Genomic DNA, 26854 nt, shown 5'->3' with positions numbered 1-26854 from the left:
AGTATCCTTGCTCGTACTCTCGATGGTGACGGCGGCGGTGGCGGTGGTGGTGGTGATGGTGGCGGCGGTGGCGGTGGCGGTGACGCTGGAGCCGGGCCTGCCGGTCCCTGCGGATACTGCCCACGATGATGGTGATGCAGGAGAGGATGATGACCACACCTATGACTGCGCTTGCCACCAGTACGGGAGACACAAGCAGGTGGCTGTGCTCCGAGCTCTCTGAGAACGTGGGGTAGAAATAGCTGGTGCGGTTGTACCGAGCTACTGCGGACAGAGAGACAGAGGACACTGGCTCGGGGCTTCCTCCTCCAGCCCTGCTGCCCTGTCACTGATCTGTCCCTACATAAACGGAGGAGAGTCTGGGTTCAGCCCCAGGGACTGGGTCCTGCCTACCTGTGCGAGGGAGGAAGGGAGCAGTGCTTTGCTCTCCTGCCTCAGGAGCCTCCGCTACTGGGGCTTGACCTCCCCTCCTCTCCTCTCCAGCTCTGGCCCGAGAGCTCAACTAACTCCCAGATAGGAAAAGAGAAACTCAGAGAGGGCAAGAGGCTTACCCAAGGTCACACAGCAAATCACTGGCTGAGCTGAGGCTTGAACTGAAGACTCAGGACTAGACAGGGACTCTACTCTGCCAAGACTTGAGGTTGGAAGGTCAACTTTACCAAGATCTTGGAAAGGGGTGGGTGATGGACCCAGGAGGGGGGGTGTCAAAGTATGAGGACCAACTCTGTTGGCCTCCGACACTGGCTTTCTGCCTTGGGGTGAAACCTGCCCAGGGAGATTCCAGGGAAATCAAATGGTAACTGACCCAGACATGTCAAGGGGTTGGATCAGAGCAGAGAAGGCTTCCCAGAGTGGCTATACTAATATTAAAAAAAATACAGACTTTAAAACAAAAAATGTCATTAGAGATAAAAGGGACATTTTATAATGACAAAAGGGGCAATCCTTCAGGAAGTTGTAACAATTATAAACCTATATGCACCTAAGAACACAGCCCTAAGATGCAGGGAGCAAAGGCTGATGCACTGAAGGGAGAAACCAACCATGCGGCAGTAACAGTTCAAGACTTCAGGACCCCACTTAGAACAAGGTACGGAATTCGGTTTCATGTCTGCTTTTGACCGGTTGTGACTGCTCGAGTTTTTGAGGAAGTGCCAGCTTCTTATTTTTATTCCCTTGGCTGTCAGCTAGCTGCCCTAAGCCTAAGTTGTCCATTTTTCCTCAAGACCCACAGATGAAAGGTGGCAAAGGGGCGCTCCTCCTTGTCTCTCTCTGAGGCAAAAGAGATCTGTTTAAATTGTCCAATCTGACCTCAATTTAGGAGGACTCGAGTCCTTGGCTGTGGACATGAAGCACGCCTGCCACTCTTTCCTCAACTGAGACCAGTGGCAGACATTACTAAGTGACATTGGTCCTCACGGTGATTCCTCCTGGTCAGGAAATGGAGCTTTTGGCCCCACTCATCTAGTGTGACCACAGCGCCCCGTGCTTCTACTCTGGAGCCAGTAGCCAGGGCTTTGGCTGGGATTGGAGCTGAGCCATGGTCACCTGCTACCAGATTCTCTCTAGTAAAGTCCAGGCTAGCCAGCTGTCCAACCGATGTCACCCTTTTCCTCCTCACCAGGTGGCCTCTCACTTTGGAAGTCAAGGGCAGAGCTGGGGCGTGTCAGGGACATCAGCTCTCCTCGGAGAAGGCAGGAGTGTGGAGGGGTCCACACGGCCATCAGGGCTCCGGACTGTCCCATTCGGTGTGTCCCCGCTGCTGCCATGGCTTGGGTCACACCGGTCACCCATGACTCAAGGCAGATGTGCTCCCGGAGAGCTGGCCCCTCCAGGCTGCAGGTGCCCAGCATGGACACCTAGAGCTGGATGTGAGGGTGCGTGCCTGTTCTGCTCGGCATGAGGTGCCGGCCCCTCAGGGTCACCTTGAAGAAGCCCCGGCGTCCGCCGCGTCGGCCGCAGACGAGGGCCTCGCCCCCGGCAGTGCCCGTCTCATTACCAGCTGGGCTCAGGGATGGCCTCACCCATGCCTGCAGATGGAGCGCTTGGGCGCCGGCGTCCACCTGATGGCCAGTTGAGGGGTTAATCTTCCAGGCACCGCGACCGGCAGAGGTAGGTGCTGCTTTACATTATGAGGGAAACTTGTAATTTCTAAACGCGGGGCCCGTTTTATCAACAAGATACATATGACGGCAGAGAAACAACACGATGACAGCCCTCCTTCCCACCCCTCTGCCTCCCTGTCCCCCTACACCAGCTGCGGCAAGGACAGAGGGTAAAGCAAGCTTTGCCTCTATCCTGGACTTTCTTCCCAAGCTGCTTCTACAAAGGTGCCCATGGTCAAGAGGAAATTGTGCCCAAAGTACCAGCTCTTCCCTGAGAGGCCGCCCTCCCTCCACAGAGCAGCCTGAGTAGCTACCATCTCTGGGACACCTACTGTGTGTCCCACTCCATGCTTAGTACTCCTCACACACTTAGTTCTCATGATGGCCTGAGATGGGATGCCCAATTTAACAGGTGGAGAAACTGAGCCCCAGACAGGTTAAGTAACTTGCCCAAGGTCACGTAGCCCACAGAGAGGGAGCCGGGTCAGTGGGCAGCCTCAGGCCCACGCTCTTAGCCAAGCTGCTACTCTGTGGCTACCAGGCACTAGGCTCTGGGAGCTCATGTGTTTTTTTTTTTTTTTTTTTTTTTTTGGATCTTGATAAATTAAAACGTTGCTATCTCTAAAACGATGCTTGGCTCCTTCTGGATCACTTTATTGTAGTCAAAGCAGGCCATGACCTACCGCTCATGCAGGGTGGAGGCGTATCAACAGCTGAACACTGCTGATAAGACACCAGGATTCCAGAGAAGGGAGCCTGCGTGTCTCAGGAAGAGAGAGATCGTGGCAAGTAGGTATTCAGGGCTGAGGGGCAAACAGTCCAGGGCTGGGGGAGGGGACCCCTCTTCTGTGTATCTTCCATCTCTGCATCTGTTCCAGAGATGTGGTTGGGACTGTGGGGAGGGGCCCTGGGGCACTTTCTCCACTGAGGAGCAATGTGAATACTAAGGTAGCTCTCACGGAGCATTTACCGGCACCGGTCAGGCTCTAGACCCTTTATGAGCACCAGGATCTCATTTAATCATCACAGCAACCTGAGAGGTAGGTGTTGTCTTTCCCTCCGATTTCACAGATGGGGAAGCTGAGGCACAGAGGTAGTAAAAGAGGTGGAGCCAGAACTCAGATCCAGCTTGTTCTATGCAATTCCCGAGCCTACACTCATACTCTCTCTGGTTCCACATGGGATGGGGGCCCCTGGAGGGCAGGACCCATGTCCTCTCTGTTTTGTCACTGGATTTCTCCAGTGCCTTGGGCCAGGCCAGCACAGAAAGGGAGCTTGGGAGCCATTTGAATCCCAAGGAGGGAAGTCAGGGATGGGTTGCTCTGTGTGCTTGGGTGCGTGGGGGCGGGCTACGTGAGCTCCTCTCTGTCATTCTCACTCACCCACTGGCACTTCCTTCTGCTCATCCCTCACCCCACCATCTAGCCCAAACGCGGGATCCGCAGATGTTCACAAGCACTGGCAGATTGTTGGAATGGAAAGGGGAGTAGATCAGGTCTTAACTGAGGAGTCTGGGTCCGGGGTGGGCTCCAGATGGATGCTAAATCAGTCTGGCAAATCGCACCATAGGAGAACCTTGGGGCCCGAGTGAGGGCTTGGTGCACCTGAGGAATCATGGGAGAGGCGGAGCAGCTGGTAGTGGCCAGACCCTGAGGGCTCTTGAACGTTGAATCAAGAGACCGTGCTTTATCCCCAGGGCAAAGAGAACACATGGGTGAAGGAGTGTGGTCAGAGTGTTTTAGGAGAGCCCTCTGGCTGCAGACTGGGGAGCAGAGCGGGAAGTGGGGGACCAGGGAGGAGGCTGCTGCCAGGGTCCACAGGAGCATGGAGCTGGCGTGGAGGAGGCTGAGGCCCATAGCCCCACACTGTGCAGAGCTGAGTATGGAGCTGGGCTCAGGTGAACGCACTTGATGGGCATAAGGCCACTGCAGAGCGCTCCTTTGCCTCTCTGCAAAGATGTGCTCCGAGCAGGCCTCAGGGACAGGCCTGATGCTTCCCTACTCTGCGGGTAGGGTCCCAAGGCTGGGGTGGTACCCAGGGCCATGGGCCACTGCTGTGCCAGGCGGAAGTCTCTGCCTCCAGACTTCGGGTCCTGGGCTGGGACTGGGAGCCACAACGGAGTCAGAAAGCTCTACGTGACCCAGGCTTGCATGTGGGGCGGGGTCTGGGGCCTGCTGCTTCTCCGTGCAGATGCCTTTGTCACCCTCCATTTATAGATGAGGATGCTGGCTCTTGGTGAGCTGAAGATTTGCCCTAGTTTTGTGGCAGATCTGGGATTTGAACCCAGGCATGTCTGATAATTCAAGAGAGCAGGATGTGCTGGGGGTGGAGGCAGGGGACCTGGGTTCTCTTTCTGGTTCCATCACTCACGTGCTATGTGACCTTCGGCACGCCCCTGCCCTCTCTGGACCTGCTTGCACTCTGTCCAAAGAGATACTTATTCTTGAACATTCCTCCTTCCAGGGTGGGTGAATGGGTCTGAGAGGGATGGGGAGGCGGTGGCATCTGGGTGCGCACAGTGGGTGTGAGGGGAGGTGACAAGATCCAGTCCTGTGTCAGGGGGATGGGGTCAGGGCTGGCTCCAGTCTGGGAACATGCAGGGCAGGGAAACTGAGGCAGATGATCACTACCAAGTCCTTGTTGAGTGTAGCGTGCAGGCAGCTCTCCAGTCCCTCTGTCTGGGTACAGGGCAGCGGTCTTTGCAGCCTGAAGCTCCCTGAGGAGTGTCGACAAGGGAAGGGCATTGAGACACTGGAGGTGTTGAGCCAACATTTTTGGCCTCTAGGCCTGCCCACTCCCTCGAAGAGGCTGGCTAGAAGGAAAAGGGGGGCCATCGACTCAAATCTGACTGATGGCTCCTGTCACAGGAAAGTCTGAGGACATTTGTCATAGGTCCACTTCCCTGGCAAGTCTGGCCTCAGCACTGCACTTCTTCCTACACTGCTGAGCCCACCAGGATGAGGCCAGTGAGGTCATTGGAGGGAATGTGGGGAAGAGGATTCAGGCGCCATCTTCCCTCTGGTCCCAGCCTCCTGGCAGGGATGTGCAGAGGGGCTGGGGCAGGAGACATGGCAGGGCAGGCTGACTTGGTTGGGCGTTTCTGGGTCTCCTCTTCTGTTTTTTAGGGTAGCCTCTCAGCCCGCTTGCCGATACCCATCCTCTGGGTTGCCAGGTTGCCTGATGGAGAGATGTCAGAGTGCTGGGGGCGCGGAGTCAGGGACGTCCACATGGTGGGGCTGGGTCTTGGAGGACAAACAGCAACATCAGAGGAGGGAGGAAGGAGCACAGAGGGGTGAGGTTCCAACAGAGCTCAGGAAAGGAGGAGGTACTCCTCGGGTGAGGCTGTAGGGAGGTCACCTTGATGGCAGCTAAACATTGGGATTATGGAGGTGAGGAAAAGGTGACTTGGTGGTCAGGATTCTTCTTACAATGGGGATGCGTCTCTACAAGAAGTCAGCTAATGTCATGTCAAGATCCTGAAACATTTTACTTGGCCATTTGTGGCATTATAAGTGGGTAGATTATAGTGGAAAGGAGAATTGGAATGTGAAGTCATCTACTATCAATCCTCTATAAATTCACTCAGCCAACCAATCATCCACCCTCCCATGTATTTATCTACCTGGGCATCTATTCAGCATTCACTTGATCATCCATCCATCCACATATTCAACCAACCATCCATATATTCAACCATCCATCCATCCACCCATCCACCCACTCACCAATACTCATTAAGTGCATATTCCATGCCTGGACATGTGCTAGACACTGGGAACATGATATGAATCAGACCATAATGAACCTCCCCAACTGTGGGAAGCAAGAGGTCCCATGCAGGTGCCCCAGTGCCGAGAGGAGAAGCTTGGGACACGATGGAGCTCACTGCTCTCCCTTCACACAGAGTAGCTCTGCTTCATCTGTTTTATGGATCAGGCTTACCAGGGGAATGCTCCACTGCCTAGTAGAAGATTCTCAACCACTGCATTAAAATATAACTGGAAAATCTAAGTGACTACCCATAGGCCTTTCATGATTCCATAAATATAAGATGAAAGTGATTTATTCCACTATTAAGATGCCACTTAAATAAACTCACCAAAATTAACTCACATGGACTATCACTTCTACATATCTAAATTCTGTAAGCTTACTGTCTTGTTATCATTTGCTAAGGTTTTATCTCTTGTTTGATGGATAATTTATTTATTGGCTGGCAAATTTACTGTAACAGTGTCACAAACCGCTTTTCCCTACTTCTACAGAGCAAATGGTGAACTGGCCGACATTACAGAAGCAAAGCCATGACAGAATTAGGCTTTCCACTTGGGCCCACACCAAACTGTCATTTTCTTGCTAGAATCATCACTGGCCCCGACCTCCTCATTTTCTCTCCTCTTTTGTCAGCACCTAAAGTTGGCTCTTATGCTGTTTTCCACAAAATACACAGGTTTTTATAACACCAGCTGAGTCACGGTCAATGTTCAATGAGTAGGAAGTCATGTAATTGTGTTGGGAAGCAAATGCTGGGGGGCTGGCGTGGCCCACCCATCAGCGGGGGGATTAGCTCTCACATCCCAGCTTGCATTATGAGACTCAAAATCATGGCTTGGAAAAATGACCATTTACTACAACATGGACTTTCTAGGAAGTTCATGAATAATTGATACATAACATGTTAAATTTATGAATGCTGCAAATTATCCTCAGCTATCCCACCACAAGCTGGTCCAGGCTCGAGCTGTGTACTTGGGCCACAGTATTCTCTTCCTCAAGTTTTGCTTTGGCCTTTTGCTTTCGTGGGTTCTGATTCTGGAAAATGTTAGAGGTGATGGGACTTTGTCCCCTGCTCCACAGAGGTTCCCACAGCTCCCAGAATTTATGAGACCATCTGGGAAACCACCAGGGCAACAGTGTATTAAAAATAATGTCCCAGAAGTAGACAGGGCTTCTTCTGGGAATGCAAGAATGGTTTAAGACCAGGAGATCTATTAATATGTCATTTCCGTAGGTAGGATGAGAAAAACTAGTAGACAGGGCAAAGCCAGACACCTCTTGGCCATGATAAATCCTGGTGATCTTAACTGATTGTTAACATCACACTGAGCCATGGAGCTTTGGAATCATTTCTCACCATGTGGTTTGTGGAACATGGATTCATAAAAATATCATGGGATGTTTGAGAAAAGCCTTTTATCCCCTGAACCCCCAAGATTGCTTTGTAGCCCCTAGTGATCTTTGGAGCCAAACCAGCTCCAGTACCAGGCCCTTTATTCACCAATATTCTGAGAAGGGTCACTCCTCAGCCACCTTCCGGGTGTGGGGGGGAAGCCTGGAGGTCTTCTGCCAGCGTGTCTTGTGCTAGGCTCTGGCTAAGTAAGACACTGACGGCCCTGGGTTCAAAGCCTGGCCCTGCTTCTTGCACGTAGTGCCCTCTGAGCACTTCACCCCTCTGAACCTCTATCACTTCATCTATAAAATGGAAACAGCGATCTCTGCTATGAACTAATCAAAGCACACTGCCTAGCAGAATGCTTGGCACGCACTGTGTGCTCAGTATATGACAATGAAACCTTAAAATCTTAAAGATATCCCCTAGACAGAGATCTAAATGTGAAAGGCAAAGCAGTAAAGCTTCAAGAGGAAAGCACTGGAGAATGTCTTCATGACCTTGGGTTTCTTAAGCAGATACAAAAATATCATTAAAAAATTGATGTTTGACTCTATTAAAATAAAGATCTTTGGTAGGAATTTGGGCTTCAAGGTGGGCAGGGGGCCAAGGAACTACACAGGACTGAGATGTGAACAGGGTCAAGGTCGTGGCCGAAGCAAGCAGAAGGTTTTGAAAGACTTTCTTAATATATTCATCATTTGCAACCTGCCCCAGGACATTGGAGAATGCTTCCCATGGAGGTTCATGTCTATACCAGTGTCTGGAAGTGGTTAAGAGATCCCAAGACACAAAAGGGTCCTTCTTCACATCTTTGTGGAACAATCCACTTTTTCACAATTAGTTGTTTCCCTCTAATGGGTTTGTTCTTTGCCAGATACCCAAGAGAGTAGCAGCACCATCAATCACGACAGTTCAATGTCAAACAGTATTAACAAAGTATAATACGTCTTGTGATGATACAAGAAAACTAATTTTGCAACCTAGGCCTCGTGTTCAATGAGGGGACCTAAAACAGCCTTTCTTCAAACAAGTGATAAGTAAAAAGCCCCGCAGGATTCCTTTTCAGTTGGAAAAATGCAAGTCTTAGCAGCAGCTGACAGGAAATGTGCGATATTTACCCGGCCTGTCTTTTGATGATGACTCACATGACCAGTGCCTTTGGCGCCTCTGACTACCTATGTTTCAATATTCCTGTCCCTTTAGTATCTCCATCCTGCAGCGACTTCTGCAGTAGAACTATGGTCCTTGGGTGCTGAACCCACCCTACAAACAGACCCTCGTTCTGTTTTTATGATATGTTTTTGCTTTCTGTTCTCCGTCAAAGCCAGTGCTGAACAAAGGGAAAACACCGTGTGCACCTTTCTCCTCTTACACGTGTTCATCACCTTGCCATCCCCGTGCCTCTTGTAATAAGACAATGGCGTAGAGCTGGGCCTCTCGTTCTTGTGCACTTAAAAATAAATCCTACTGTGAGAGAAAGGCTGGATGTGCTAGGACTGAGCAGGAATTGAGATTGAAATGGTGGGTAAACGTTCGTTAAACCCTACACTGAACTTCCGCCCTGATTGTGGTGACACTGTTAAGTTCAGTGTTTTTATTTAATAATATAATTTATATTTTAAAAGCATTCAAAGAACACTCCACAGGTTTCTGAATATACAAATCCTGTTATAAATTACATAGTGTCTGAGAATTTGATAGTCATGTTGTTTTAGATAATTGGATTTTACGCTCGGTAGATGCACCAGTGCGCCGGATCGAGCAGCTGTCTTTGATCATCCTACTCCCTCCCGAGGGTGGCGTTGGGGGCCGGGGGGGGGGGTGCCCAGGGCTGTGGTTCCCACCGCTTAGGGAGTGGCGGTGACCCACGGGGTGCATGGACCATAGCCACGTGTACTGTAATCACAGTCCTGAAACTGTTGGGACTGCTGTCGATATTTTAAAATGTTGGAGGTAACTTTTTACCTCGAAAAAAAGGAAGGAGATTTTTGAAAAAATTTCAATTATTCCATGAGTAACCCTTTACATTTCATTGAACCGAAAACCTGAAATTTCAAAAATAGAAACTCTTTAATAAGGCTGCCATCCAACTTAAGAGGGGCCCGCCCTGGCTTTTGCGATTATAAAATTGTATTCTCGCTGTTTTTATTGCACCGCCCCCAATCCTCACCCTTACCCCCATTCCTGGGGGAGACAAGTATCATCCAGGGGCTGAAGAGCCTGGCATATGGGCAGAGAAGAGCTCTGGAATGACTGTCTCTAGCAAGGCCTAGCGATCACCTGCAGACCTGGAGTCCAGGTGTGGGCCAGTGGCCAGAGGGAACAGCCCCTAGAAGCTGACCGTTAGGGGACTGATGGAGGACACAGTGTTTAAAAGCAGAAAGAAGCGAATAGAGAGGACTCTGGGAGCTGAAGTGTACTCGAGCTCCCAGAGGGGTCAGTGTGGCCAGTGCCCTGGGCTTAGATCCAGAAGCCCTGCTTTTGAATCCTGTCTCCTCCTCTGGTGGGTCCCGGGGCATGTGACTTGTCTCTCTTGGGGCCTCTCTCTTCTCTCTGGAAAGCAAGCAGGCCTGCACACTTCTGCAGTGACGTCATAGAACAACCAGTTTTTCCCAGTCACCCTGGGCACAGTTCCAGGTGCAGGCAGAGCTGAGTTTCGGGGTAGCTAATCTAGGGTAGCTCTTGGCAGAGATGCCAATGTCCTTACACATTCCTGTTTGCAGGAAAATCCACCTCCTCTCCTCCCAGTGCACTTGGCTTTGGGATGGCACAGACAACTCTGAGGATCGTGCTTTCCTTGGCAAGATTTCTAGATACAGAAACCACTACCCCCTCCACCAACCCGGGGCTCAGTTTCTAGAGTTTTCCCTTTCCCACACTCCCTGGTTGTGGCAGAAGAGGCTGGACAGTGGTCCAAGTGATGACAACAGTGTCTTGGTCCAGGGGGCAAGATGGAGTCAGATTTGAAGGTGAATCCGCTAAATGGAGTTGGCAGTGGATGAGATGGAGAGCAGTAAAAACTGACAAAGTTCGGGGCCTGAGTGCAAGGAAGGACTGAGCTGTCATTTAGTGAGATGGGGAGGATGATGGGAAGGTTTGGTGGGGGACCGCGAGTCAAGAGTTAAGGTCTTGACTGTTACATCTGAGATGCTCTAGAGATCCTGAGTGGACATCTGAGTGGACATACATCTGAGTGGGGCAGGCGGTTGGATATATGAGTCTGGAGCTCAGGGAGAGTCTGGAGCTGGAGATGTAAATTTGGGGGCTGTCAGCGTATGGGTGCCGCTCGATGCCATGAGGCTGGATGCCGGGGGGGGGGGTGGGCAGTGAAATGCAAGAACCCTGCCCCTGGAAGTGCACTGCAAAAGCTGGGGGGCGGGTACTGCTGCCGTTACAGGTTTCCCCCACTGTCTGAAAGTAGAGCGTTCCCACGAAGCCTTTCGTAAGCCAAAATGGTGTACAGTGAAGAAGCGATTATCAGCAATTTATTTGAAAAACAGTTCTAGCATTCCCAGACCCAAAAAATAACCTCACTTAGGCTTTTCTGATACCTTAGGCTACATCTTGCTAACGGATGCACAGAATTAACCAAGATAAGGCCCAGATGCTCACAGACACAGTTCCAAGCTCTGGTGGCTGGATGTGGAGATGCTGCTGGGCGTGGTTTTGGGGGAAGGAGCTTGGTGGGGTTGCTCTTGCTGCCTGGGTGTCAGCTGCCTCTATTATAATGGCTTGCTTCGAAACAAATGCTGAACAGTCTTTACTTTTTGCAAAAGCAAAATCGTCTTCCGATTTTTTCTGGCTAGTGAAAAGAGGTACTAACATAGGTCTTAACATAAAAGCGGAGTGGCGTAACTCAAACTTTCAAAAAGTGGCGAATACCTATAGTATTACATTAGGCGTTCAAGCTGAAGTGGATACCTTCCTGCCAGGAACCCTAATATAAAATGTGCACTTACAAGTAAGATTAGTGATTGGATGCTGAGCAGCCGCTCTAGTCAGACTCTGCTAGACCAGAGAACTCTGAGGATGGGCAGCCAGGACATTCGTGGGGCCCTGAAGTCCTGCTGCAGACTGGACTCTCCAGCCAAGGGGTGGGGATGAAGGAGGGGGCTTGACACCACCCTTGTCCTTTTGGCCATCTGTGGTTTAGCTAAAATTGAGCCCCAAAAAGACTCATCTGGGGTATATCCTTGTCCCCATCTTTTTCTTACTGTGTCACCTAGACTAGTTTCTGCATGTCCTTGAGGCTCAGGTTTTTCACGTGTGGAATGGGCACACCCACCCTTCTCTTGCAGGGTTGCTTTAAGGAAACCATGTGAAGAGATGATCCTAAGGCCTCGTAAGCCCATGACCTGTGATACCTCATTGGATCCTTGCAGCAGCCCTCTGAGGGGGAGCCTTTTATTAACTCTCATTTTACAGGTGAGAAACCTGAGATTCAGAGAGAAATGTCTAGCTGAAGTCACTTCTTCTATTCCCTTGCCCACTCCAAAGTCAGACCACAGCAAGGAATGAACAAGGGTTTCACTCCACAGGCCAGTGATCGTTGAGTAGCGCTTGCTTGTGTTTGAGAGAGCCTGAGACTGCATGGAGGCTCAGTAGCAAAGAGTGCGGCAATTGATTAACAATGTCTGCTCTGGGCACAGGAGTGGTAAATTGTGAATGTGTCCCATCATTTGCGTTCCTTGCCCTCAAGTCCTTCCTTATGTTGATAGCTAAGTCTCTGCAGAGGTCACTGTTACAATGAGCAGAGCAGAAAACAGTAGTATCTGGTCCGAACCCCAAATTTCCCTCCGAAGTCCCTGTGTGTCTCCATTTCCCTGCTCTGTCACTAAAGATGTGGGTAATACTAAGCTGTGTAGCGAGGAGGTGGTCAAAAGGATGGCACTTTCAAGCTTTTTGAGGATCTTCTCAGTGCCTGGCACCAACTTTGATTCTCCTTGTGGGGCGTGTTAAATCTGACATCACACCACAAGGCTGGTATGACTATTTCCAATTTATAGAGGAGCGAATTGGAACTTCTAGATGTTAAGTAGTTTGCTCCGGGTAGCACAGCTGCTAAGAGTCAGCACTAGGTTGGACACGAACCCAAGCACTATCTACCACATAACACTGATTCTGAGGGAGACCCAAGCCTGGCCAGAGGCTCGGCCAGACTGTATTTCCTGCCAGCCTGTGGACAGCCTGAGAGCTTAGTAGAGACAAAGCCCAGCTGACTTCTCCGTGGATCAGCGGATGCTACCTTCCCTGCCTCCTTCCTGCTGTGATACAGGCCCCGTCTCTCTTGGGTCCCCCAAACCCCTCCTCCCTCAGATCTGTCTCCCACGGCCAGAGGAAGGCAGGCCACCCCCATGTCACAGGGAGTTCTGTGGAACCGCCATCTGCCAGTGGCTAAGAGGTTATGAAGCATCTGTTCTTGGAGCCTGGGTTCTGGGGAATCCTGGGCCACTCTGCCCAGCTGGGGCCAGATGGAGAAGGCTCCCACGCCTCCGGCTTTCCTCAGGAGCCAGGCTGGTCCTCCTCCACCTCCCTCATGGCTTAAGGCTGGAAAATGGCTCACTGGCCTGGCACTTGCAGGCAGAAGACCTGACTTCCCACTTGCCGTGGCCAAAGCCCTCTGGGCGTCCCCTTGCCTGTTCTTGCCTCCGCCTTCTGCCTTCAGTCTTCTCACCTGCAGAACTCGGGGGGAGGGGCTGTCACTGGGGGACAGGGATGAGCTGCAGTGCCTGAGAGGTGAGATGGGGTGGGGGCGCGGGAGGGATGCCGTGTTGTGGGCTGTGCCTGAGAGGAGTCGGCCCAGCCTGGTCTAGTTAATGCCTGCATGACTCCCAAGAAGCCAATGGACAACCCTGCTTCCCCCAGTGTCTGAAGCTGTGGAAACCAGGCAGAGCCCTGCCTGTTGCCCGGCTCTCCCCCTATATCGGCTACCCTTTCCCGCTCACTCTCCCCGGCCCCCTGAGCTCTGACTCCTAGGAGTGGGGTCTTGCTTGGGAAACACTGGGGTTTGTTTTTCCTTCTGGGGACCTTCCACCCCCCCCTTTCTCAATTGGCAGGGGGTAGGGGTGTGGAAACCTAAATGGGAACAAGCTATGGCTCCTACCCTAAGTTTTCCAGGTTTTAATGGGCTTTGGTATCTTCCTATGTACTGGGATACATAATTTTGTGAGCTAAGAAGGTTAAAGCAATTTCATTAGATGTCTAAATTCACAGTACAGGAAAGGAGGTGTTAAAAAAAAAGAGGGTGTGTGTCCATGTCAGGGCCCTCCTGGGATTTCTGGTTTCATTCCTTAGAATGTTCCCGTGTCAGGTGTTTTTAGGATGTCTGGAGTTCCGTGGTTCTGCATCCCTTGCAGAACTTGTGTGAGGGTCTCTGGTCTGTGAGCTGAGGAGGCTGCCCACAAGGCATCTGCTTCGTCTTGATTCATTTACTTGTCCAGTTGTTCAATGCACATTTACTGAGGCAGCGATTTCCAGGTTGAATCTGAAGGGTGGCCCAGATGGGGGCAAAGCCTGAATGGCAATCTGATGACACAATTTGGAAACCCCTGGGTCTCCTTGGGCAGTTGATGGGTGTGTTGGAGGGGAACTGAGGGTCCCTCCCAGATTTTTGGCTTGAGGGACTGAGTCAATGGTGGTGCCCTAAAGCAACAGAGCAAAATCAAGCCAAGCCATCTTGGAACGAAGAGCTGTGTCTGGGACAGGCTGAATTTGAGGTGCAGGGGTGCGGGCTGCCCAGGGAAGACAGGCAGCAGAAGACAGAAGAAGGAATCTGAAGGCAGGCAGAAACTGGCGGGGGGGGAGAGAGAGCCTTGGTAGCTGCTGGCCTAGAAGCTGCAGCTGAAAGCAGAGTGAGGATGAGAAGGTCTGGAGTGTTCGGAGGGGGGAGTCCAGGGCGGGGTTCGAGCCCCGGGGACCCCAGCGGCAGAACAAGCGTGGCAAGAATCCATCCTCCCCCCCCTGCCAAGGGACACCACCCATGGGTAGTCAGAGGCCCAGATGCCCAGAGGGGCTGGAGGAGAACCCAGAGCGCTCAGAGTCAGGGAACCCAAAGGAGGAGTCCTCCAGAAAAAGCTGAAGTGACCAACAAGGAGATCTGGAAGCTGGGATTTAGTGACACAGAAGTGGATGGGATGTGGGGTGGGGGTACACAAGCCAGACTGAAGTAGGTTGGGGTCGCTGAAAGGGGGGACAGTGAATACTTCTTAGACATGTTCGGAGAAAAGGGAAGGAGTCAGACTGGAAAACGTGAGGAGAATCTGGCAGAGGAGGAGAGGGAGGACGGAGGAAGGGGTGGGTCTGCACAGCCCCACAGTACTTGGCCTGCCATTGCCAGTGACCACTCCTGCGATGAAATTTGAGCCGATCCACACCAATATGTAGACATAAGCACAGCTGCTTTGGCTGAGGCAGTGGGCAGTGAGGGGCTGAGGGCTGTGCCCACCCATGCCCCCCTTGCCTTCCCTGGAGCCTCCCAGTAGCCGCGAGCTCCTGGAGCCCCCTGGCCTCAGACCACCCCTTCATCTTAGAGAGGAGGCCTGGCTGCCTGAAGCCATAGAGCCAAGCTGGTGGCAGAGTCAGGAGCTGCAGCTGCTCCCCCATCTACCGCCTCCAGCTCCTCATCCACAGTGTTTGACTATACATATATTCATTCAACAAACATTTATTGAGTGCGCACTGCATGCCAGGCACTGGGCCTGTAGGGGGAGGGGCGACTGTGTAGGAACCGCTTCTGAACAGCCCAGAATATCCACGACCACATCCTAGTATCCTCAGGGGGTGCGTATGCAGAGGGCTGTCCTGTGCTGATGGCCTCTATTTGTGTAGACAGGGCTTCACAGGGCCTGGCTTGGCCCCAGAAAGTTCTAGAAAGCCCTCTACACTGAGCAGCCCAGTTTTACCCTTTACCAGCCTTCTCCATTCCCAGCTGCTCGAGGGGGGTGAGGACATGACCATTCTAGCCCTCTGTGGGGCAGGTGTTCCTGGACGGGCAGCCTTCTCACTTGGCCTGGGACTTGGGCTTCAATTTCCTGATTATGCCGCAGCAGCAGTGACGACAGGAACAAGACCTTACCGAGCTTGTACCAATTCCCCCTGAACACCGCTCTGGTGACAGTGAATCCCACTGTCGCCGTATTCCCCAGGGCATGCCTGGTGATGGTCCCACCCAGACCGGATAGGCCAGTTTCCTCTACCCGCCCACAGCAGCAGTCCCTTGATTTTCAAAGATTTAACAGCTGAGGTTTCGACTATTTGGAAGAGAGGACCCCAACTCCAAGATGTGTAACATGTAACCAGTGGTACACGTTTGAATAGACATTGCTGAGTGGGGGTGAGGGATTTGCTAGAGTGAGCATGGGAGAGGGGAGATGACAAATAGATAAGGGGGTGCTAAGGCAGGGTCCTTGATTTCACACAGACTCGTAGTCTGAGTCATCAAGGAGAAGGGATGTCCTCCCAAACTGCACCAAGTGATGGTGGTTTTGGGGGGCACAGGAGATAGCATAAGAGAAAGCAGGTGGCTGCCATGAGGACAGGTGAAAGGGACCCTGGGGTGAGTGGGGCTGGTGGAGACTAGGGGAGTAAGCCAGAGGGGGCTGTAGCCTTCAGCCCCAGGGGTACACCTGATTGAGCCCATCACCTGGACTTATGGACATCAGGGAGCCACGAGAAGATGTTATGGGCAAAATCATCTCAAGGCGTCATTAGATGAAATGAATTAGTAAATGCGGGGCTTCATGGTGGGGAGACTGCAGGGAGGGTTTCCTTAGGACAGTGAACTCTGACGAGTATGTTCTGTGGAGCACCAATCCTGTGACACATGCCTTGTGGTCAGTTAAATTGGGGAAGGCCACTGGGCTTCTTTCCTATGGCAGCCTCACAACACCCATCACCGCATTAAAGGCTCTGAAAAGTCCTGTGGTCACAAAAGCTACTTAACTTGTCTCACTCAGCATTTCCCACATTCATTTGGCCATGGAATTAAAAAAAACAAAAAAGTAATGCCATTAATATCCCTCAGAGGAAACCCGCCCCACACTTTGGGAAGGCTGATACAGACAGATGGAGGGACAGGTAAAAGGGGGATGTCTCTTGCTGATGTCAGGGGTCTTCTGTGTCCCCGCCCCCCCGCCCGTCATAGCACATCAGTCCCTCATCAGACCCTTGGAGCCCTCTGGCCAAACATCCTAGAAACATTCTCTGCAACCCTGACTCCAAGCCCAGCCCTTGCCTGGCCCCGAGCCATGGAGGATGTGGGGAGGAGACTTACAGGGACAGGGACGTTTGAAGGACATGTAATCCTTGGAGCAGAACAGCGGAGCCAGCCTGCCCACGTGCAGAGTCCTGACTTCGTGTGAAGAAGGATCCGCCGCTCACCTGCAGAGACACAAACAAGCAGATGATGGGGACACCCACATAGCAGCCCCTGCCCCCCAGGACACTCATGTCCCTGTGCTGTCCACCTCTGGCGAAAAGGTGGGGACTTTGATAGCATGTGCCCACTCTGGGCATGGAGGGGGCTGGGGGGGCTCTGGGCTGCAGAGTATGGGGGTTCTGGGGCAGGGGTGGGGCAAAAGCATGTTGGGGTCTCAGTGATGGGTGGAGGGGGGAAAATCTCCTCTGGGTGGAACCCTGAACAGGAATGAGAGATCCCCTGGAGTTCTCCTGTCTCATGTACCTGTGAGATCACTGCTTGAGACAATTGCAAGGGACCATGGCATTCTGAGCATCTTATAACTGGAAGGACCCTTAAAGACCAGCCCAAGGTCCTCATATCACAGAAGGGGAACAGACCTGCAAAGGGTGAGGAACTGGTTCAAGGTCCCAGAGCTGGCTTTGGAAGGGTGTTTAGAGTTGCTTAAGTGAAACCTTATTATTATTACTGTTATCCCAATACCTTTAAGGGGATGATGCTTTTTTCATCCTCATTTTATAAATAAGGAAGTTGAGGCTCAGAGAGAGGTAATGTAGCTTGTCTAAGGTCATACAGCTTCTAATTACAGGCTGGGACTAGAACCTAGGTCTGTTTGACTCCAAAGCCCCCATTGCCAGCCAGCACATCACTTAGAATGCACCTAATAAAGGCCAAGAGAATGAAAATGTCTCTTCCCCAATCTCCCTCACCCCCCATGTGAACTTGGTGTGATACTGGAATGTCTTTGTAGAAAGAGAGCACCAGGTCACTCTAATACCAATTTGCAAGAGAGGAAACATTTTTAAAAAGTAACCCAGGCTCCCATGCTGCTAAAGATCTGAATTGATTCAGTCTCTCCTGAGCTCCAAGTGACATGAAGCTGTATGAACAGCAGGGAGATATGATTCTTATTTTCTAGGGAGTCTGGTCACTAGACTTGCAGAAACCAAACTATACCTTTGGGGGTTGCTGAGCAGGGACCCTGAATATAGAGCTCAGTAGGCTCTTGCAGGAGAAAGATTGTAGCCAGAAGCCAACAGGCAAAGAGCCTGGCCCCTCCAGGTCCCAGGAGGCAGTTGACCTCCCTGATTCTGGGGATGACACTGTGGACAGAACTTTTGTGTAAGAGGTGGGTCCAGAGGTTCCCATCCTTGTCTCCCACAGAGATCCTTTTTATTATATATATATATATTTTCCTCCAATGGGAGCCACATTTTGATGGAGACCATTGGTCAAATTGCACTGATTAATAATATTTTTTCTGTTTAATAAATGAATCAAAGACTTATCTTTGGAGGGCCTGAGCTCAGAAGTCCAATCCCTCTGCTGTGACTTTGGGCAAAGCACTTCACCTCTCTGAGCTGCAGTGTCCTCAGGGGAAAGCAGGGTAAGGCCCTTCACCGGCTTCGAGGATGAGGGGTATGTACCTCATGTTCATTCTGCTGTCTGAGGGGGTGGGAGGGAGGGAGCCATTGCTGCCCCTGACCCTGGAATCCCCTTTTCCAGATGGTCCTTCCAGCTCAGCCTTCTGGGTGTGAACCCCATACTGGTCTGATGCCCACTCCCAGTCCCCACAGAAACCAACAAGAGTTTTGATGGGGGAAGTGAGGGTAGGATGTGATCTCCCAAGGCTTAGTAGAGAAGTCTCTCTGCTGTGGCAGGCTGCTTGGGGAGCTGTGATTTCACACCAGAAAATTCATGAAGAATCTCAGGGCCTGGGATCTATGCTTTCTAAAAATACATGTGTGTACATGGGTCTGTGTTCATGTCTGGGGGTGTGTCTGTGTGCACTGTGGCCATGTGTGTGTCTGGAGGGGGACTTAAGTGGGCTGACAGGTCATCTCTTGTGGGGCTTCCAGAGAAGTCTTTCTTAAAGGCGAAATGGATTATGTCACTCCCTTGCTGAAAACCCTTTCATAACTCCCCAGTGTCCTCAGGAGAATGACCTGGCTTCCACCATTACCTCCACAGCCCTGGGGCTCTGCTTACCTCTCTAGTGAAGTGGCATAATGTGAGTGCTTAATTAAAATACGCTGAATGTATACTTCCTACAGGGGCATGCTGGTGGCTCCTGATGCTATGGAGGGTGCTGACCACCCCCTAAACTCCAAGTGGTTGTCCCCAAGGTCTTGCTTCTCCTAGAGCCCCCTGTACCCCCTCCTCTTTCCTCCTGCTGGACCCTGTGACTTTCAGATGAAGGCTGAGGCTGCGGGGGGTGTGCGGGAGGTGGGAGACGGGCTGCCTAGGGCAGGGGGTACCAAGAACCCTCGCATTGCATATTTTGTGGTCAGTCTGGGGGTTTGGTGGGCAATGTGTAAGTTTCCAAATGGCTCAGGAGGCTGGCAAGGGGCTGGGTCGGGTAGACATTTCTGCATAGGGAACCCTTCTGGGCACTCGAGCTTTCAGGTGTGACCCACATTCACCAGACACCTGCATGTGCCAGGTAATGGCACCAACATTACTGCAACATGTCCCCTGATGTGGGTAACATCATTTTCATTTTGCAGGTGAGAAAACTGAGGCTCAGTGACTTGACCCACCGAAGGTCACAGAGAACAGGTGGAGAAGGAGCTGTGCAGGGTAGGGTCCTGTCCCCTCAGTGCTCCCCAGTTACACCAGGGACACCCCACAGAGATCTGACACCCTTGGTGCTCTGGGTGGCCAGATTCCTGGACCTTCCCTGGGCCTTTTATACCTCCAGGCTATTTCCTCTCCCTGGCACGTCATTCCCTTCCTCTCTACCTGGCAAACTCCCATTTAGCTGTCAACATTCAGCTCAAGAAAACCCCTCTTCAGTGGAGTCCTCTTTGACTGCGGGAGACAGAATAGTCACTTTAGCTGTGCCTCCTCAGCACCTGGACATCCTTCCAGGACAACTCTGGTTCTAACTTGTTCTACATTATTAGCTTCTTGTGTGGGTATGGCGGGCCAGTGTGGCCTCTGGGAATCCACCTGGGGCTGGGCATTGAGGGGACATTCAAAGGTACGTGGATTCTAGAAAAATCTCCCTTGGTCTGATGTCAGCATAGGACTGCAGTGTTGAGGCTGCCTTTTAATGATACTCAACTTCCTCAGGGGAAAGACGCCCATGTAAGGAACTGAGATGGTCCCCAACATCGTGGGTGACAATGATGCTGACGTTAGCCAGGGTACCATTCCCTGCATCATGTAACTCAATCTGTACCTCACACACATCTTGCTGCATTCTCCCAGGATCTCTGGCTTGCAACAGTTTATTCAAATATTTACCAAGCACTTAGAGTGTGTCACCCAAACCCTTGGAAAACAAAAGGAGGGGCTTTGGGGATCCTAAAGCGGCAATCCCAACTTCACTGTGTTCTCCTCCCCTCCCCCACTTGTGGATTTCAACATGACCTACAGGAAAACGATTTCATGGTAGCTTGGGTGGAGCTTTGGTTGGGGTCACGGAGACAAAGGAGCTGGATGTCAGGTGTCTGTGTGCGCAAGTGCCCACCCTGCTCTTCCCCACATGTGACCAGAGCGGCAGTGAGGACACAGTAGGGTGGGGGTGGTGGATGGCCAGGTCTGGCATGGATGGGCTGAGACTGTGCTTTGCTGGGTGACGAGTTCCGAAGAGGGGACTGCGGGCGTGGGGGTTGGGATTGGACCCACTCTCAGGTCACGTCTCCCCCTGCCCGCCTGTCTCGGAGCCCGGCATCCGAGGCGAGGCGCGTTCCTGCCTGTGACTCATCTGCGACTGTATTGTCTGGCTAGGAATCGGAGGGCGGGCGGCGGCGGCACTCCAGGCTCTGAAGTGGCTTAATGGTGTGCGGCAAGTCCACGTCACTCCCATTCCGCCTCACGTCCCCGCTCCCAGAATACCTCGTCTGGGGCCCACTGCGACACTCAGACCTGGGCAAATGCGTATGTGGTTGAGGGGGGGCGGCGCCGCGCCCCTGGCGGGCAGAGCCTGGCTGGCGGAGCCGGGCTGGCGCAGTGTGCAGGGGCGGCACGGCGCATGCGCGGCAGTCGGACCCGGGAGGGTTCTGCCGCACCGCGGTAGACGGCGGACAGCGAGGGGCCGCAGGAGTGGGCTGGCCTGTGGAGGAGGCCACGTGACGCCGTGACGCCGCTGCGGCGCCCGCTCTACCGCAGTCACGTGTCGTCGGCCCAGGGGATCGCAAAACAAACCCCCCATTTTGCAGATGTCAACACTGAGATTCAGAGGGGCTGGGTGAGATAATGAGCCCCCCGCCCCAAGACTGCCCTGTGGAGGATTTTCAGCAGGGGAACGACGCGGTCTCCTTTAGGAATGTCTCCCCGGGCTCAGTGTAGAGGGTGGACCAGGGGTGGGAGGCAGGTGGCAGGGGAGTAGGGAGGCTGTGGCAGGAGATGATGGGTCTAAATGAAGGGGAGAGTGAATGGAAAAAAAGAGTGAGAGGCTGCATCCATTGGTTCGACGGGGATAGAGAAGTGAAGGAAACACTGACTAAACCTGTCCTCACCGAGCTTCTTGCTAGCAGAGGAGACACAAACATAATGGTGGGATTGGTTAGGTAACAGTAAGGGAAGGACAGAGGCAGTGTGTGGGTGGAGACTGAACATTTAGGTACAGTGGCTGCAGAAGGCCTCGGTGAGAGGGTGACCTGTAAGCGAAGACTGGAGGAAGGGAGCTAGCAGGGTGAATAGCTGGGTAGAGATCTGGGAGAAGACTCCAGGTAGAGGGAGCAGACAAGTGTAAAGGCCCCTGGGCAGGAGCGTGCTGGGTGGGTTTGAGGGACAGGGCGGGCTGTGTAGGGGATAATTAAGAAGCAGGACAGAGAGATCAGATGTAGAGGGTGAGGAAGAGGGAGCAGTTAAAGATGATTCTGCTTGGGTGACTGGGGGATGGTAGAGAAATGGAGACTCTTCCAGAGATGGGTGATGTGGAGACTCTAGGTCTAGACAGCCTAGATAACCACTGGTTCTCTCTGTCCTTCCCGCGGTAAATGCGCAGGGAGTATTTACTGAATGAATGAATGAATGAATGAATGAAACCATCTCACAGGGGTTCCGTCAAGCTGTGCGTTTGCATGTCATTGCCCAGAGCGAGAAGAAAGTCAGAGATTCTGGACTTTGGCAAGACACACTAATCATAAAAGGGTTGTATCTACCTCATCAGGCCGGGGGCTAACTCCTGGGGCTGGAGGTAGAGGTCCCCAGGTGGCAGAAACGTTTCTCCTCTGCAGGAAGGTCTTTATGTGAGGCTGGAACCCAGCTGGTGTCTTCCCCAATGGAGAAGAACATTCCTTGGCAAGTAGCCATCTATAGGATCAACTGCCACCTCCTTCTTCACTGCCACCAAGGCCCAACCTCTAAAGCTTGATTTATTGTCTAAGTGCATAAACCAGTCCATCTACCAACTGGCAAATAGGTCTGACCAAGTGGGCAGAGAAGCCTGATTTAAGGAAACACCACAAAGACGACACAGTCATTATTTATGGCAGTGAAACATGGGGGACAATCCCACTGTCCAATAAGAGGATAGGCTGAGCAAATTATAATGGAATAATATATAGCCATGAAATCATATTTTTAAAGACATTTTAATAACATAGGTAAAGACTTTCAGTATAATGTTAAGAGGGAAAAAAACCCCCAGGTTATATTTTTTAAAAAAGCAGGTTATAGAACTCTGCACACAACATGATCCGTATTTTGTAAAAGAAAAAAAACCTAGAGAAAATATTCATATATAGAAAAAGATTAGAGAGGAAATAGATGAAAATATTCACAGTCATTGTGCTCAGTGGGCAGTAGTGGGGTTAAGGAGGATTTTTGTTTTTTACATTTTTTTATGATTTTCCAAATTTTCTACAATGAACATGTATTACTTTTATAATCTGAAAAATCATTAAAATGAAAATTTGAAAAAAACCTTTCATGCTAACAAAGAGTAATTAAGTAAGTCAGTGATAGTTAACTCATTGAAAAATTTTAAAGCTAACTTAATTGCCTTTGAACATGCCATTTGTTATTGTAAAGATTTACAAAAATAACTTGTCTTTGAACTACTGATAAGGAGCTTCATTAAAATGTTAGGAAAATAATTCCATTGTTTTTAACCTTCATCAAAATTTCCCTGGCACTTGAGCAAGTCCTATTTGCCAAATTTTTGAGGGAATGGTTTCTGCCATGAACCTTAATGTTTTATTTTCAGGCAAGCTATATACTTGGCAAAAATAAGAACAATAGACCTTATGTTTGTAAAACACTTAATAATTTGCAAAGCATACTAAGTGCTGGGTACTATTTTAGGCTCTGAATATAGGAGATATCATCATGAACAAAATGGTTAAAAGTCCCTGCCTTTGGGGAGTTCATATTGATGAGGGAAGACAATAAATGAATATGATATAGAGATGCTGGGGGTGATAAGTGCTATGAAAAAAAAATGGAGAGAAGAGGGATAGGGAATAAATGGGGGGGTGCTCTTTTAAGTCAGTTTGATTACTGTTTGAATAGGGAAGATGTCTCTAAAAATTCTCTAGCCCATAGACAATTAATATAGAGGTATAAAGTGATTGAAGATATTCCTGGAGGAAGCATTCCAATACTAATTACACATCATCTAAGATACAAGGTGCTAATTATCAATTTTATAAACTCATAAAATTATGATGAGTCATAGGGATGTTTTAAGTATTCTATACCTGGGAAAAGTTAGATAGCCCTTAACCTTCCTAAGCCTCAGTGTTCTCATCTATAAAATGGGGATGATTTCAGTACCTAAATCAGAGGACTGTTGTCAGAATTCAAAGGGAAATGCTTGGAAAACAGCATGTTTCAATGTATGTTCATAATGTAGATACGGCAAGGCCACCAGGAGAGGTCCATTTGACATTGCCTGATATTTCCTATTATTCTTCTAGACTCACAACTCTGCTGGGAGGTGTGTAATATTTGTTCCCACTTTCAAGAGGAAATCGAGGCTCTGAAAGGTAAATCTCCTGCCCAGAATCATATGCTATAAACCCAGTCAGTTGGCTCCAAGTAGCCATGCTTTCAGCCACAGCTCTATTTTGTGCTCACTTGCTAAGGGGCTCCAGAAGCCCTCCTGGCCTCAGTTTCTACTTTTAGGAGGCTGAGAGCAGATTGAGACCTTCCTGGCCCATACCCTGTGCTCTGAGCACTTCCAAGGCAAAGGCTTCAGGTAAAAGGCCAGAATGTGTCTGATTATTCCCAAAGACTGAAGGTAATGCCCATATCCCCATCACATTCCCTATGGGCTGTGTTCCAGAAACTTATGTGGACCAGGAGACACAAACCTCCCTAATTAGTTCCTGATTAACTCCTTTGGGAAGAAGAGTGAGGATTATGGAAGATGCAGGGATGTAACATCTTAGTGGGTGAATGGGGGAGTGGGGTACAGAGGAAGAAGAGGAGAAAGGGGATTTCTGTGTAGAAGGAGCCCTGAGTAGGCATCCCACTCTGCCTGTCTTCCCAGGTCCCCATGTGGCAACATGTGGACAGACCCACCCATGCCCTGCCCTGTTCTGGGCAGCTGCGCCACAGGTGGCCAGGACTAGCATGGGTGTCCACAAGATGGATCTCTGTTTTCTTCCCAATGGTGCTCCTGCCACTTATACCCTCCATGCCAGCCCAGAGATCCCAGCATCCTCCCCTAGGTGCTGGGTCTCCCCTGCTCTGCTCTGAGTCTGAGGCCCCCGATGCACAGACAGGCAGATCTCTTCCTGGGGACCTTTCCAGCTCTGAAGTCCTAACCTATGGGTCAGCCACTGGCTCCATTTCCTCCCAAGGTTCATCATTTCTGGTGCCTCCTGGCTCAGGGGCCTGGATGAACACACCATGGTCAGCATGAAAACATGGTTGGACCCCTCAGACCTCCTCCTGTCTCCTTGTCCTGGTGGTAGCTCCCCCTGCTGCTTTCTGCTGCCTGTCTGAGCCATCGCGACTGGAACGTCCAAGCCACCTGATAGGCTATGGCTCCTCAGGGAAAGCAGTCCTCCCCACCCCCACCCCCAAACTGCAGAGTGCAGAGAGGTGTGCAGAATTCTCTTGCACAGATTGTGAGAAATGCGTAAGAAGCCCTCCGCCAGGGCAGCAGACATCAGCCAAGGGCAAAAGGAAAAGTCAGTCAGATAGTCTTTTCCCTCCTGGATGGATGTGGTGTGGTAGGGGAGGAGAAAGCTGGCCCAGGCAGTAGAAAGCCTGGGGAGGAGGGGATGTCTGAGAAAGGGCAGGCCCTAAGTTTTGAATCACAATTAGATGTGATCAAGGCCTTGGGGGGTTCAAACACCTCCTTGAAGGGGGCTTGGTGGGGGTCATGTCCCCCCCACTTCAGGGGAACTCACTCTGCCTCGGCATCTACTGATGCTGGAAACTTCATAAAATGACACCTGTAGCCAACCTGAATTGAGTCCTGGCTGTGTGCCAAGCCCCATGGTAGGCGCCCCCCCCCAGCAGCATTTCACTGAATCCTTTCAACACAAGTTCCCCATGTTTCAGGTGGGGAAACTAAGGCTCAAGAGAGGTTAAGCGCCTTGTCTAAGGTCACACAGCTAGGAAGTCAATCAAGCCCATCCTGCGGTACCAAAGCCCTTAAACATTCTGCTCACAACAGAATCTTTACTACTTGTCAGTGGAGGAAATTGAGGCACAGGGAGGTGAAGTCAGGGTGTTTGAGGAGGGAGTCTTGATGGGCATCCTCAAGGCAGGTGCCGGTGGGACTGTGTGGATCAAGATCAAGGATCAAACTCCTGGAGCCCCTGCCTCTCACACCTGTCACTTGTGCCTTCGCCTTCCCTGCCACCCCCGCTTGGCCACCCCGCTGACACTGGTGTGGGATCAAGAGGGCAGCTCTGGGTCTTCTGCGCACCAGCCTCCAGACCGCGGAGCCGATGGAGGGGGGAGGGGGGAGGGGGGAGGGGGAGGAAGGGCTGCGCGAGTCAGCCGGGGGTGGGGTGGGCACTACTGAGCCTCCGAGGGCGCTTGGGGAGAGGCGGCTGTACCGCTTGGCGCTGCGCAGCCAGCCAGAGCAGCGGCCTCGGACCCAGCTTCGGGTCCCACTTAACACGCAAGGGAAAGTCTGCCCCAAAGCGAGAGAAGGTGCGGCCCCTCCCACCGTTGGTGCGGAGATAAGCCAGCCCGGCAGGCACCGAAGCGGGGGCACGGCCCGGGTGACCCGCCCGTCGGAGGGTCAAACTTCCTGGCTCAAGGGTGGGGGTGGGTTCTAGCTTCAAACTCCACAAAGCCGGGAGCCCCTTCCCTCTTCCACCCGGGCCGAAAGTGCGTCTTAGTTTCCCCTTCTTAGGTGGGTTGTTCAGGGGTCCCGAAACCGAGGGCGCGGGACGGGGAAGGCTGTCTTATGCCGCCCACACGGGGTGGACGCTCCGGGAGACCTTCGCTTCCTCCGTGGCCCGAGGGCGTGCTCAGGGGCAGCCTTGGCCGGGACGGGGGTGCGGGGGCCGGGGGCGGGAGTCTGGGGATCCCGTTTGGAGCGCGCTGCGGTTCGGCTTCGGACCGCCCGTCCGCCCTCCCGGCGCGCCAAGGCTAAGCGCGGAGCGCCCCGGGTGTGTGCGTGCGCCGGGGCCGCCGCAGAGCTCGGGGGAGGGGGCCGGGACCCCCTTCCCGCCCCTCCCCAGCACCGCCCCCGGCCCAACGCCCCTTACTCGGCTTAGCCGCCTCGCTCCGCTCCGCGCGCCGCAGTGCCGGCTCCAGCTTCGGCTCCAGCTCGGGTTCCCGCTCTGGCTCCGGCTCCGGCTCTGGCTCCGGCTGTGGCTCCAGCTCTGGCTCCGGCTCCGGCTCCCACTCGCGCTCCTGCTCCTGCTCTGGTTCCCGCTCGGATGCCTCTGCGCTCTGGCTCGGGCTCGGGCTCGGGCTCGGGCTCGGGCTCGGGCTCGAGCTCGAGCTCGGGCGTCGCGGGGGGCGCGCCGCTCCGCCTCGGCCTGCTCGGCGCGCAGGGGCGGGGCGGGCGGGGCGGGGCCGGGCCGGGCCGAGCGGACTTGCTGCCCGCGATCCCCAGTAGAGGCGGCGGCGGCTTCTCAGCCCCAGTCCCAGCCCTGCCCTGCCGCAGCCCCGCCCGCCTGCCCGTCGGCCCTGCGCCTCCGCCCAAGCCACAGCCGTCCGCTCCCGGGCCCCCCTAGGCGGCGCGCCTCCTCGGCTTCAGCAGTGCTGTGTGGCGGCTTCGAGGCTTCGGCA

At 52.3% G+C, this 26854-nt stretch overlaps 1 protein-coding gene across 1 annotated transcript in view; it reads right to left on the bottom strand.

Moving 5' to 3' along the window:
- Window positions 1–26562, bottom strand: part of BEAN1 (brain expressed associated with NEDD4 1) — a 34660-nt gene extending 8098 nt beyond the window's left edge. Inside the window, exons 1-3 of the mRNA XM_032424168.1 lie at window positions 26326–26562; window positions 16550–16656; window positions 1–264 (exon numbers count right to left, since the gene is read on the bottom strand). Of these exons, the coding sequence (XP_032280059.1) occupies window positions 1–264; window positions 16550–16574 (289 nt within the window). The 5' untranslated portion in view covers window positions 16575–16656; window positions 26326–26562. The remainder of the gene's footprint in view (window positions 265–16549; window positions 16657–26325) is intronic.
- Window positions 26563–26854: the final 292 nt, after the last annotated feature.

The sequence above is a fragment of the Phoca vitulina genome, unplaced genomic scaffold, assembly GCF_004348235.1.
Source record: "Phoca vitulina isolate PV1807 unplaced genomic scaffold, GSC_HSeal_1.0 scaffold30, whole genome shotgun sequence".
Classification (NCBI taxonomy): Eukaryota; Metazoa; Chordata; class Mammalia; order Carnivora; family Phocidae; genus Phoca; species Phoca vitulina.
This window is presented reverse-complemented; position numbering and strand designations above follow the sequence as displayed.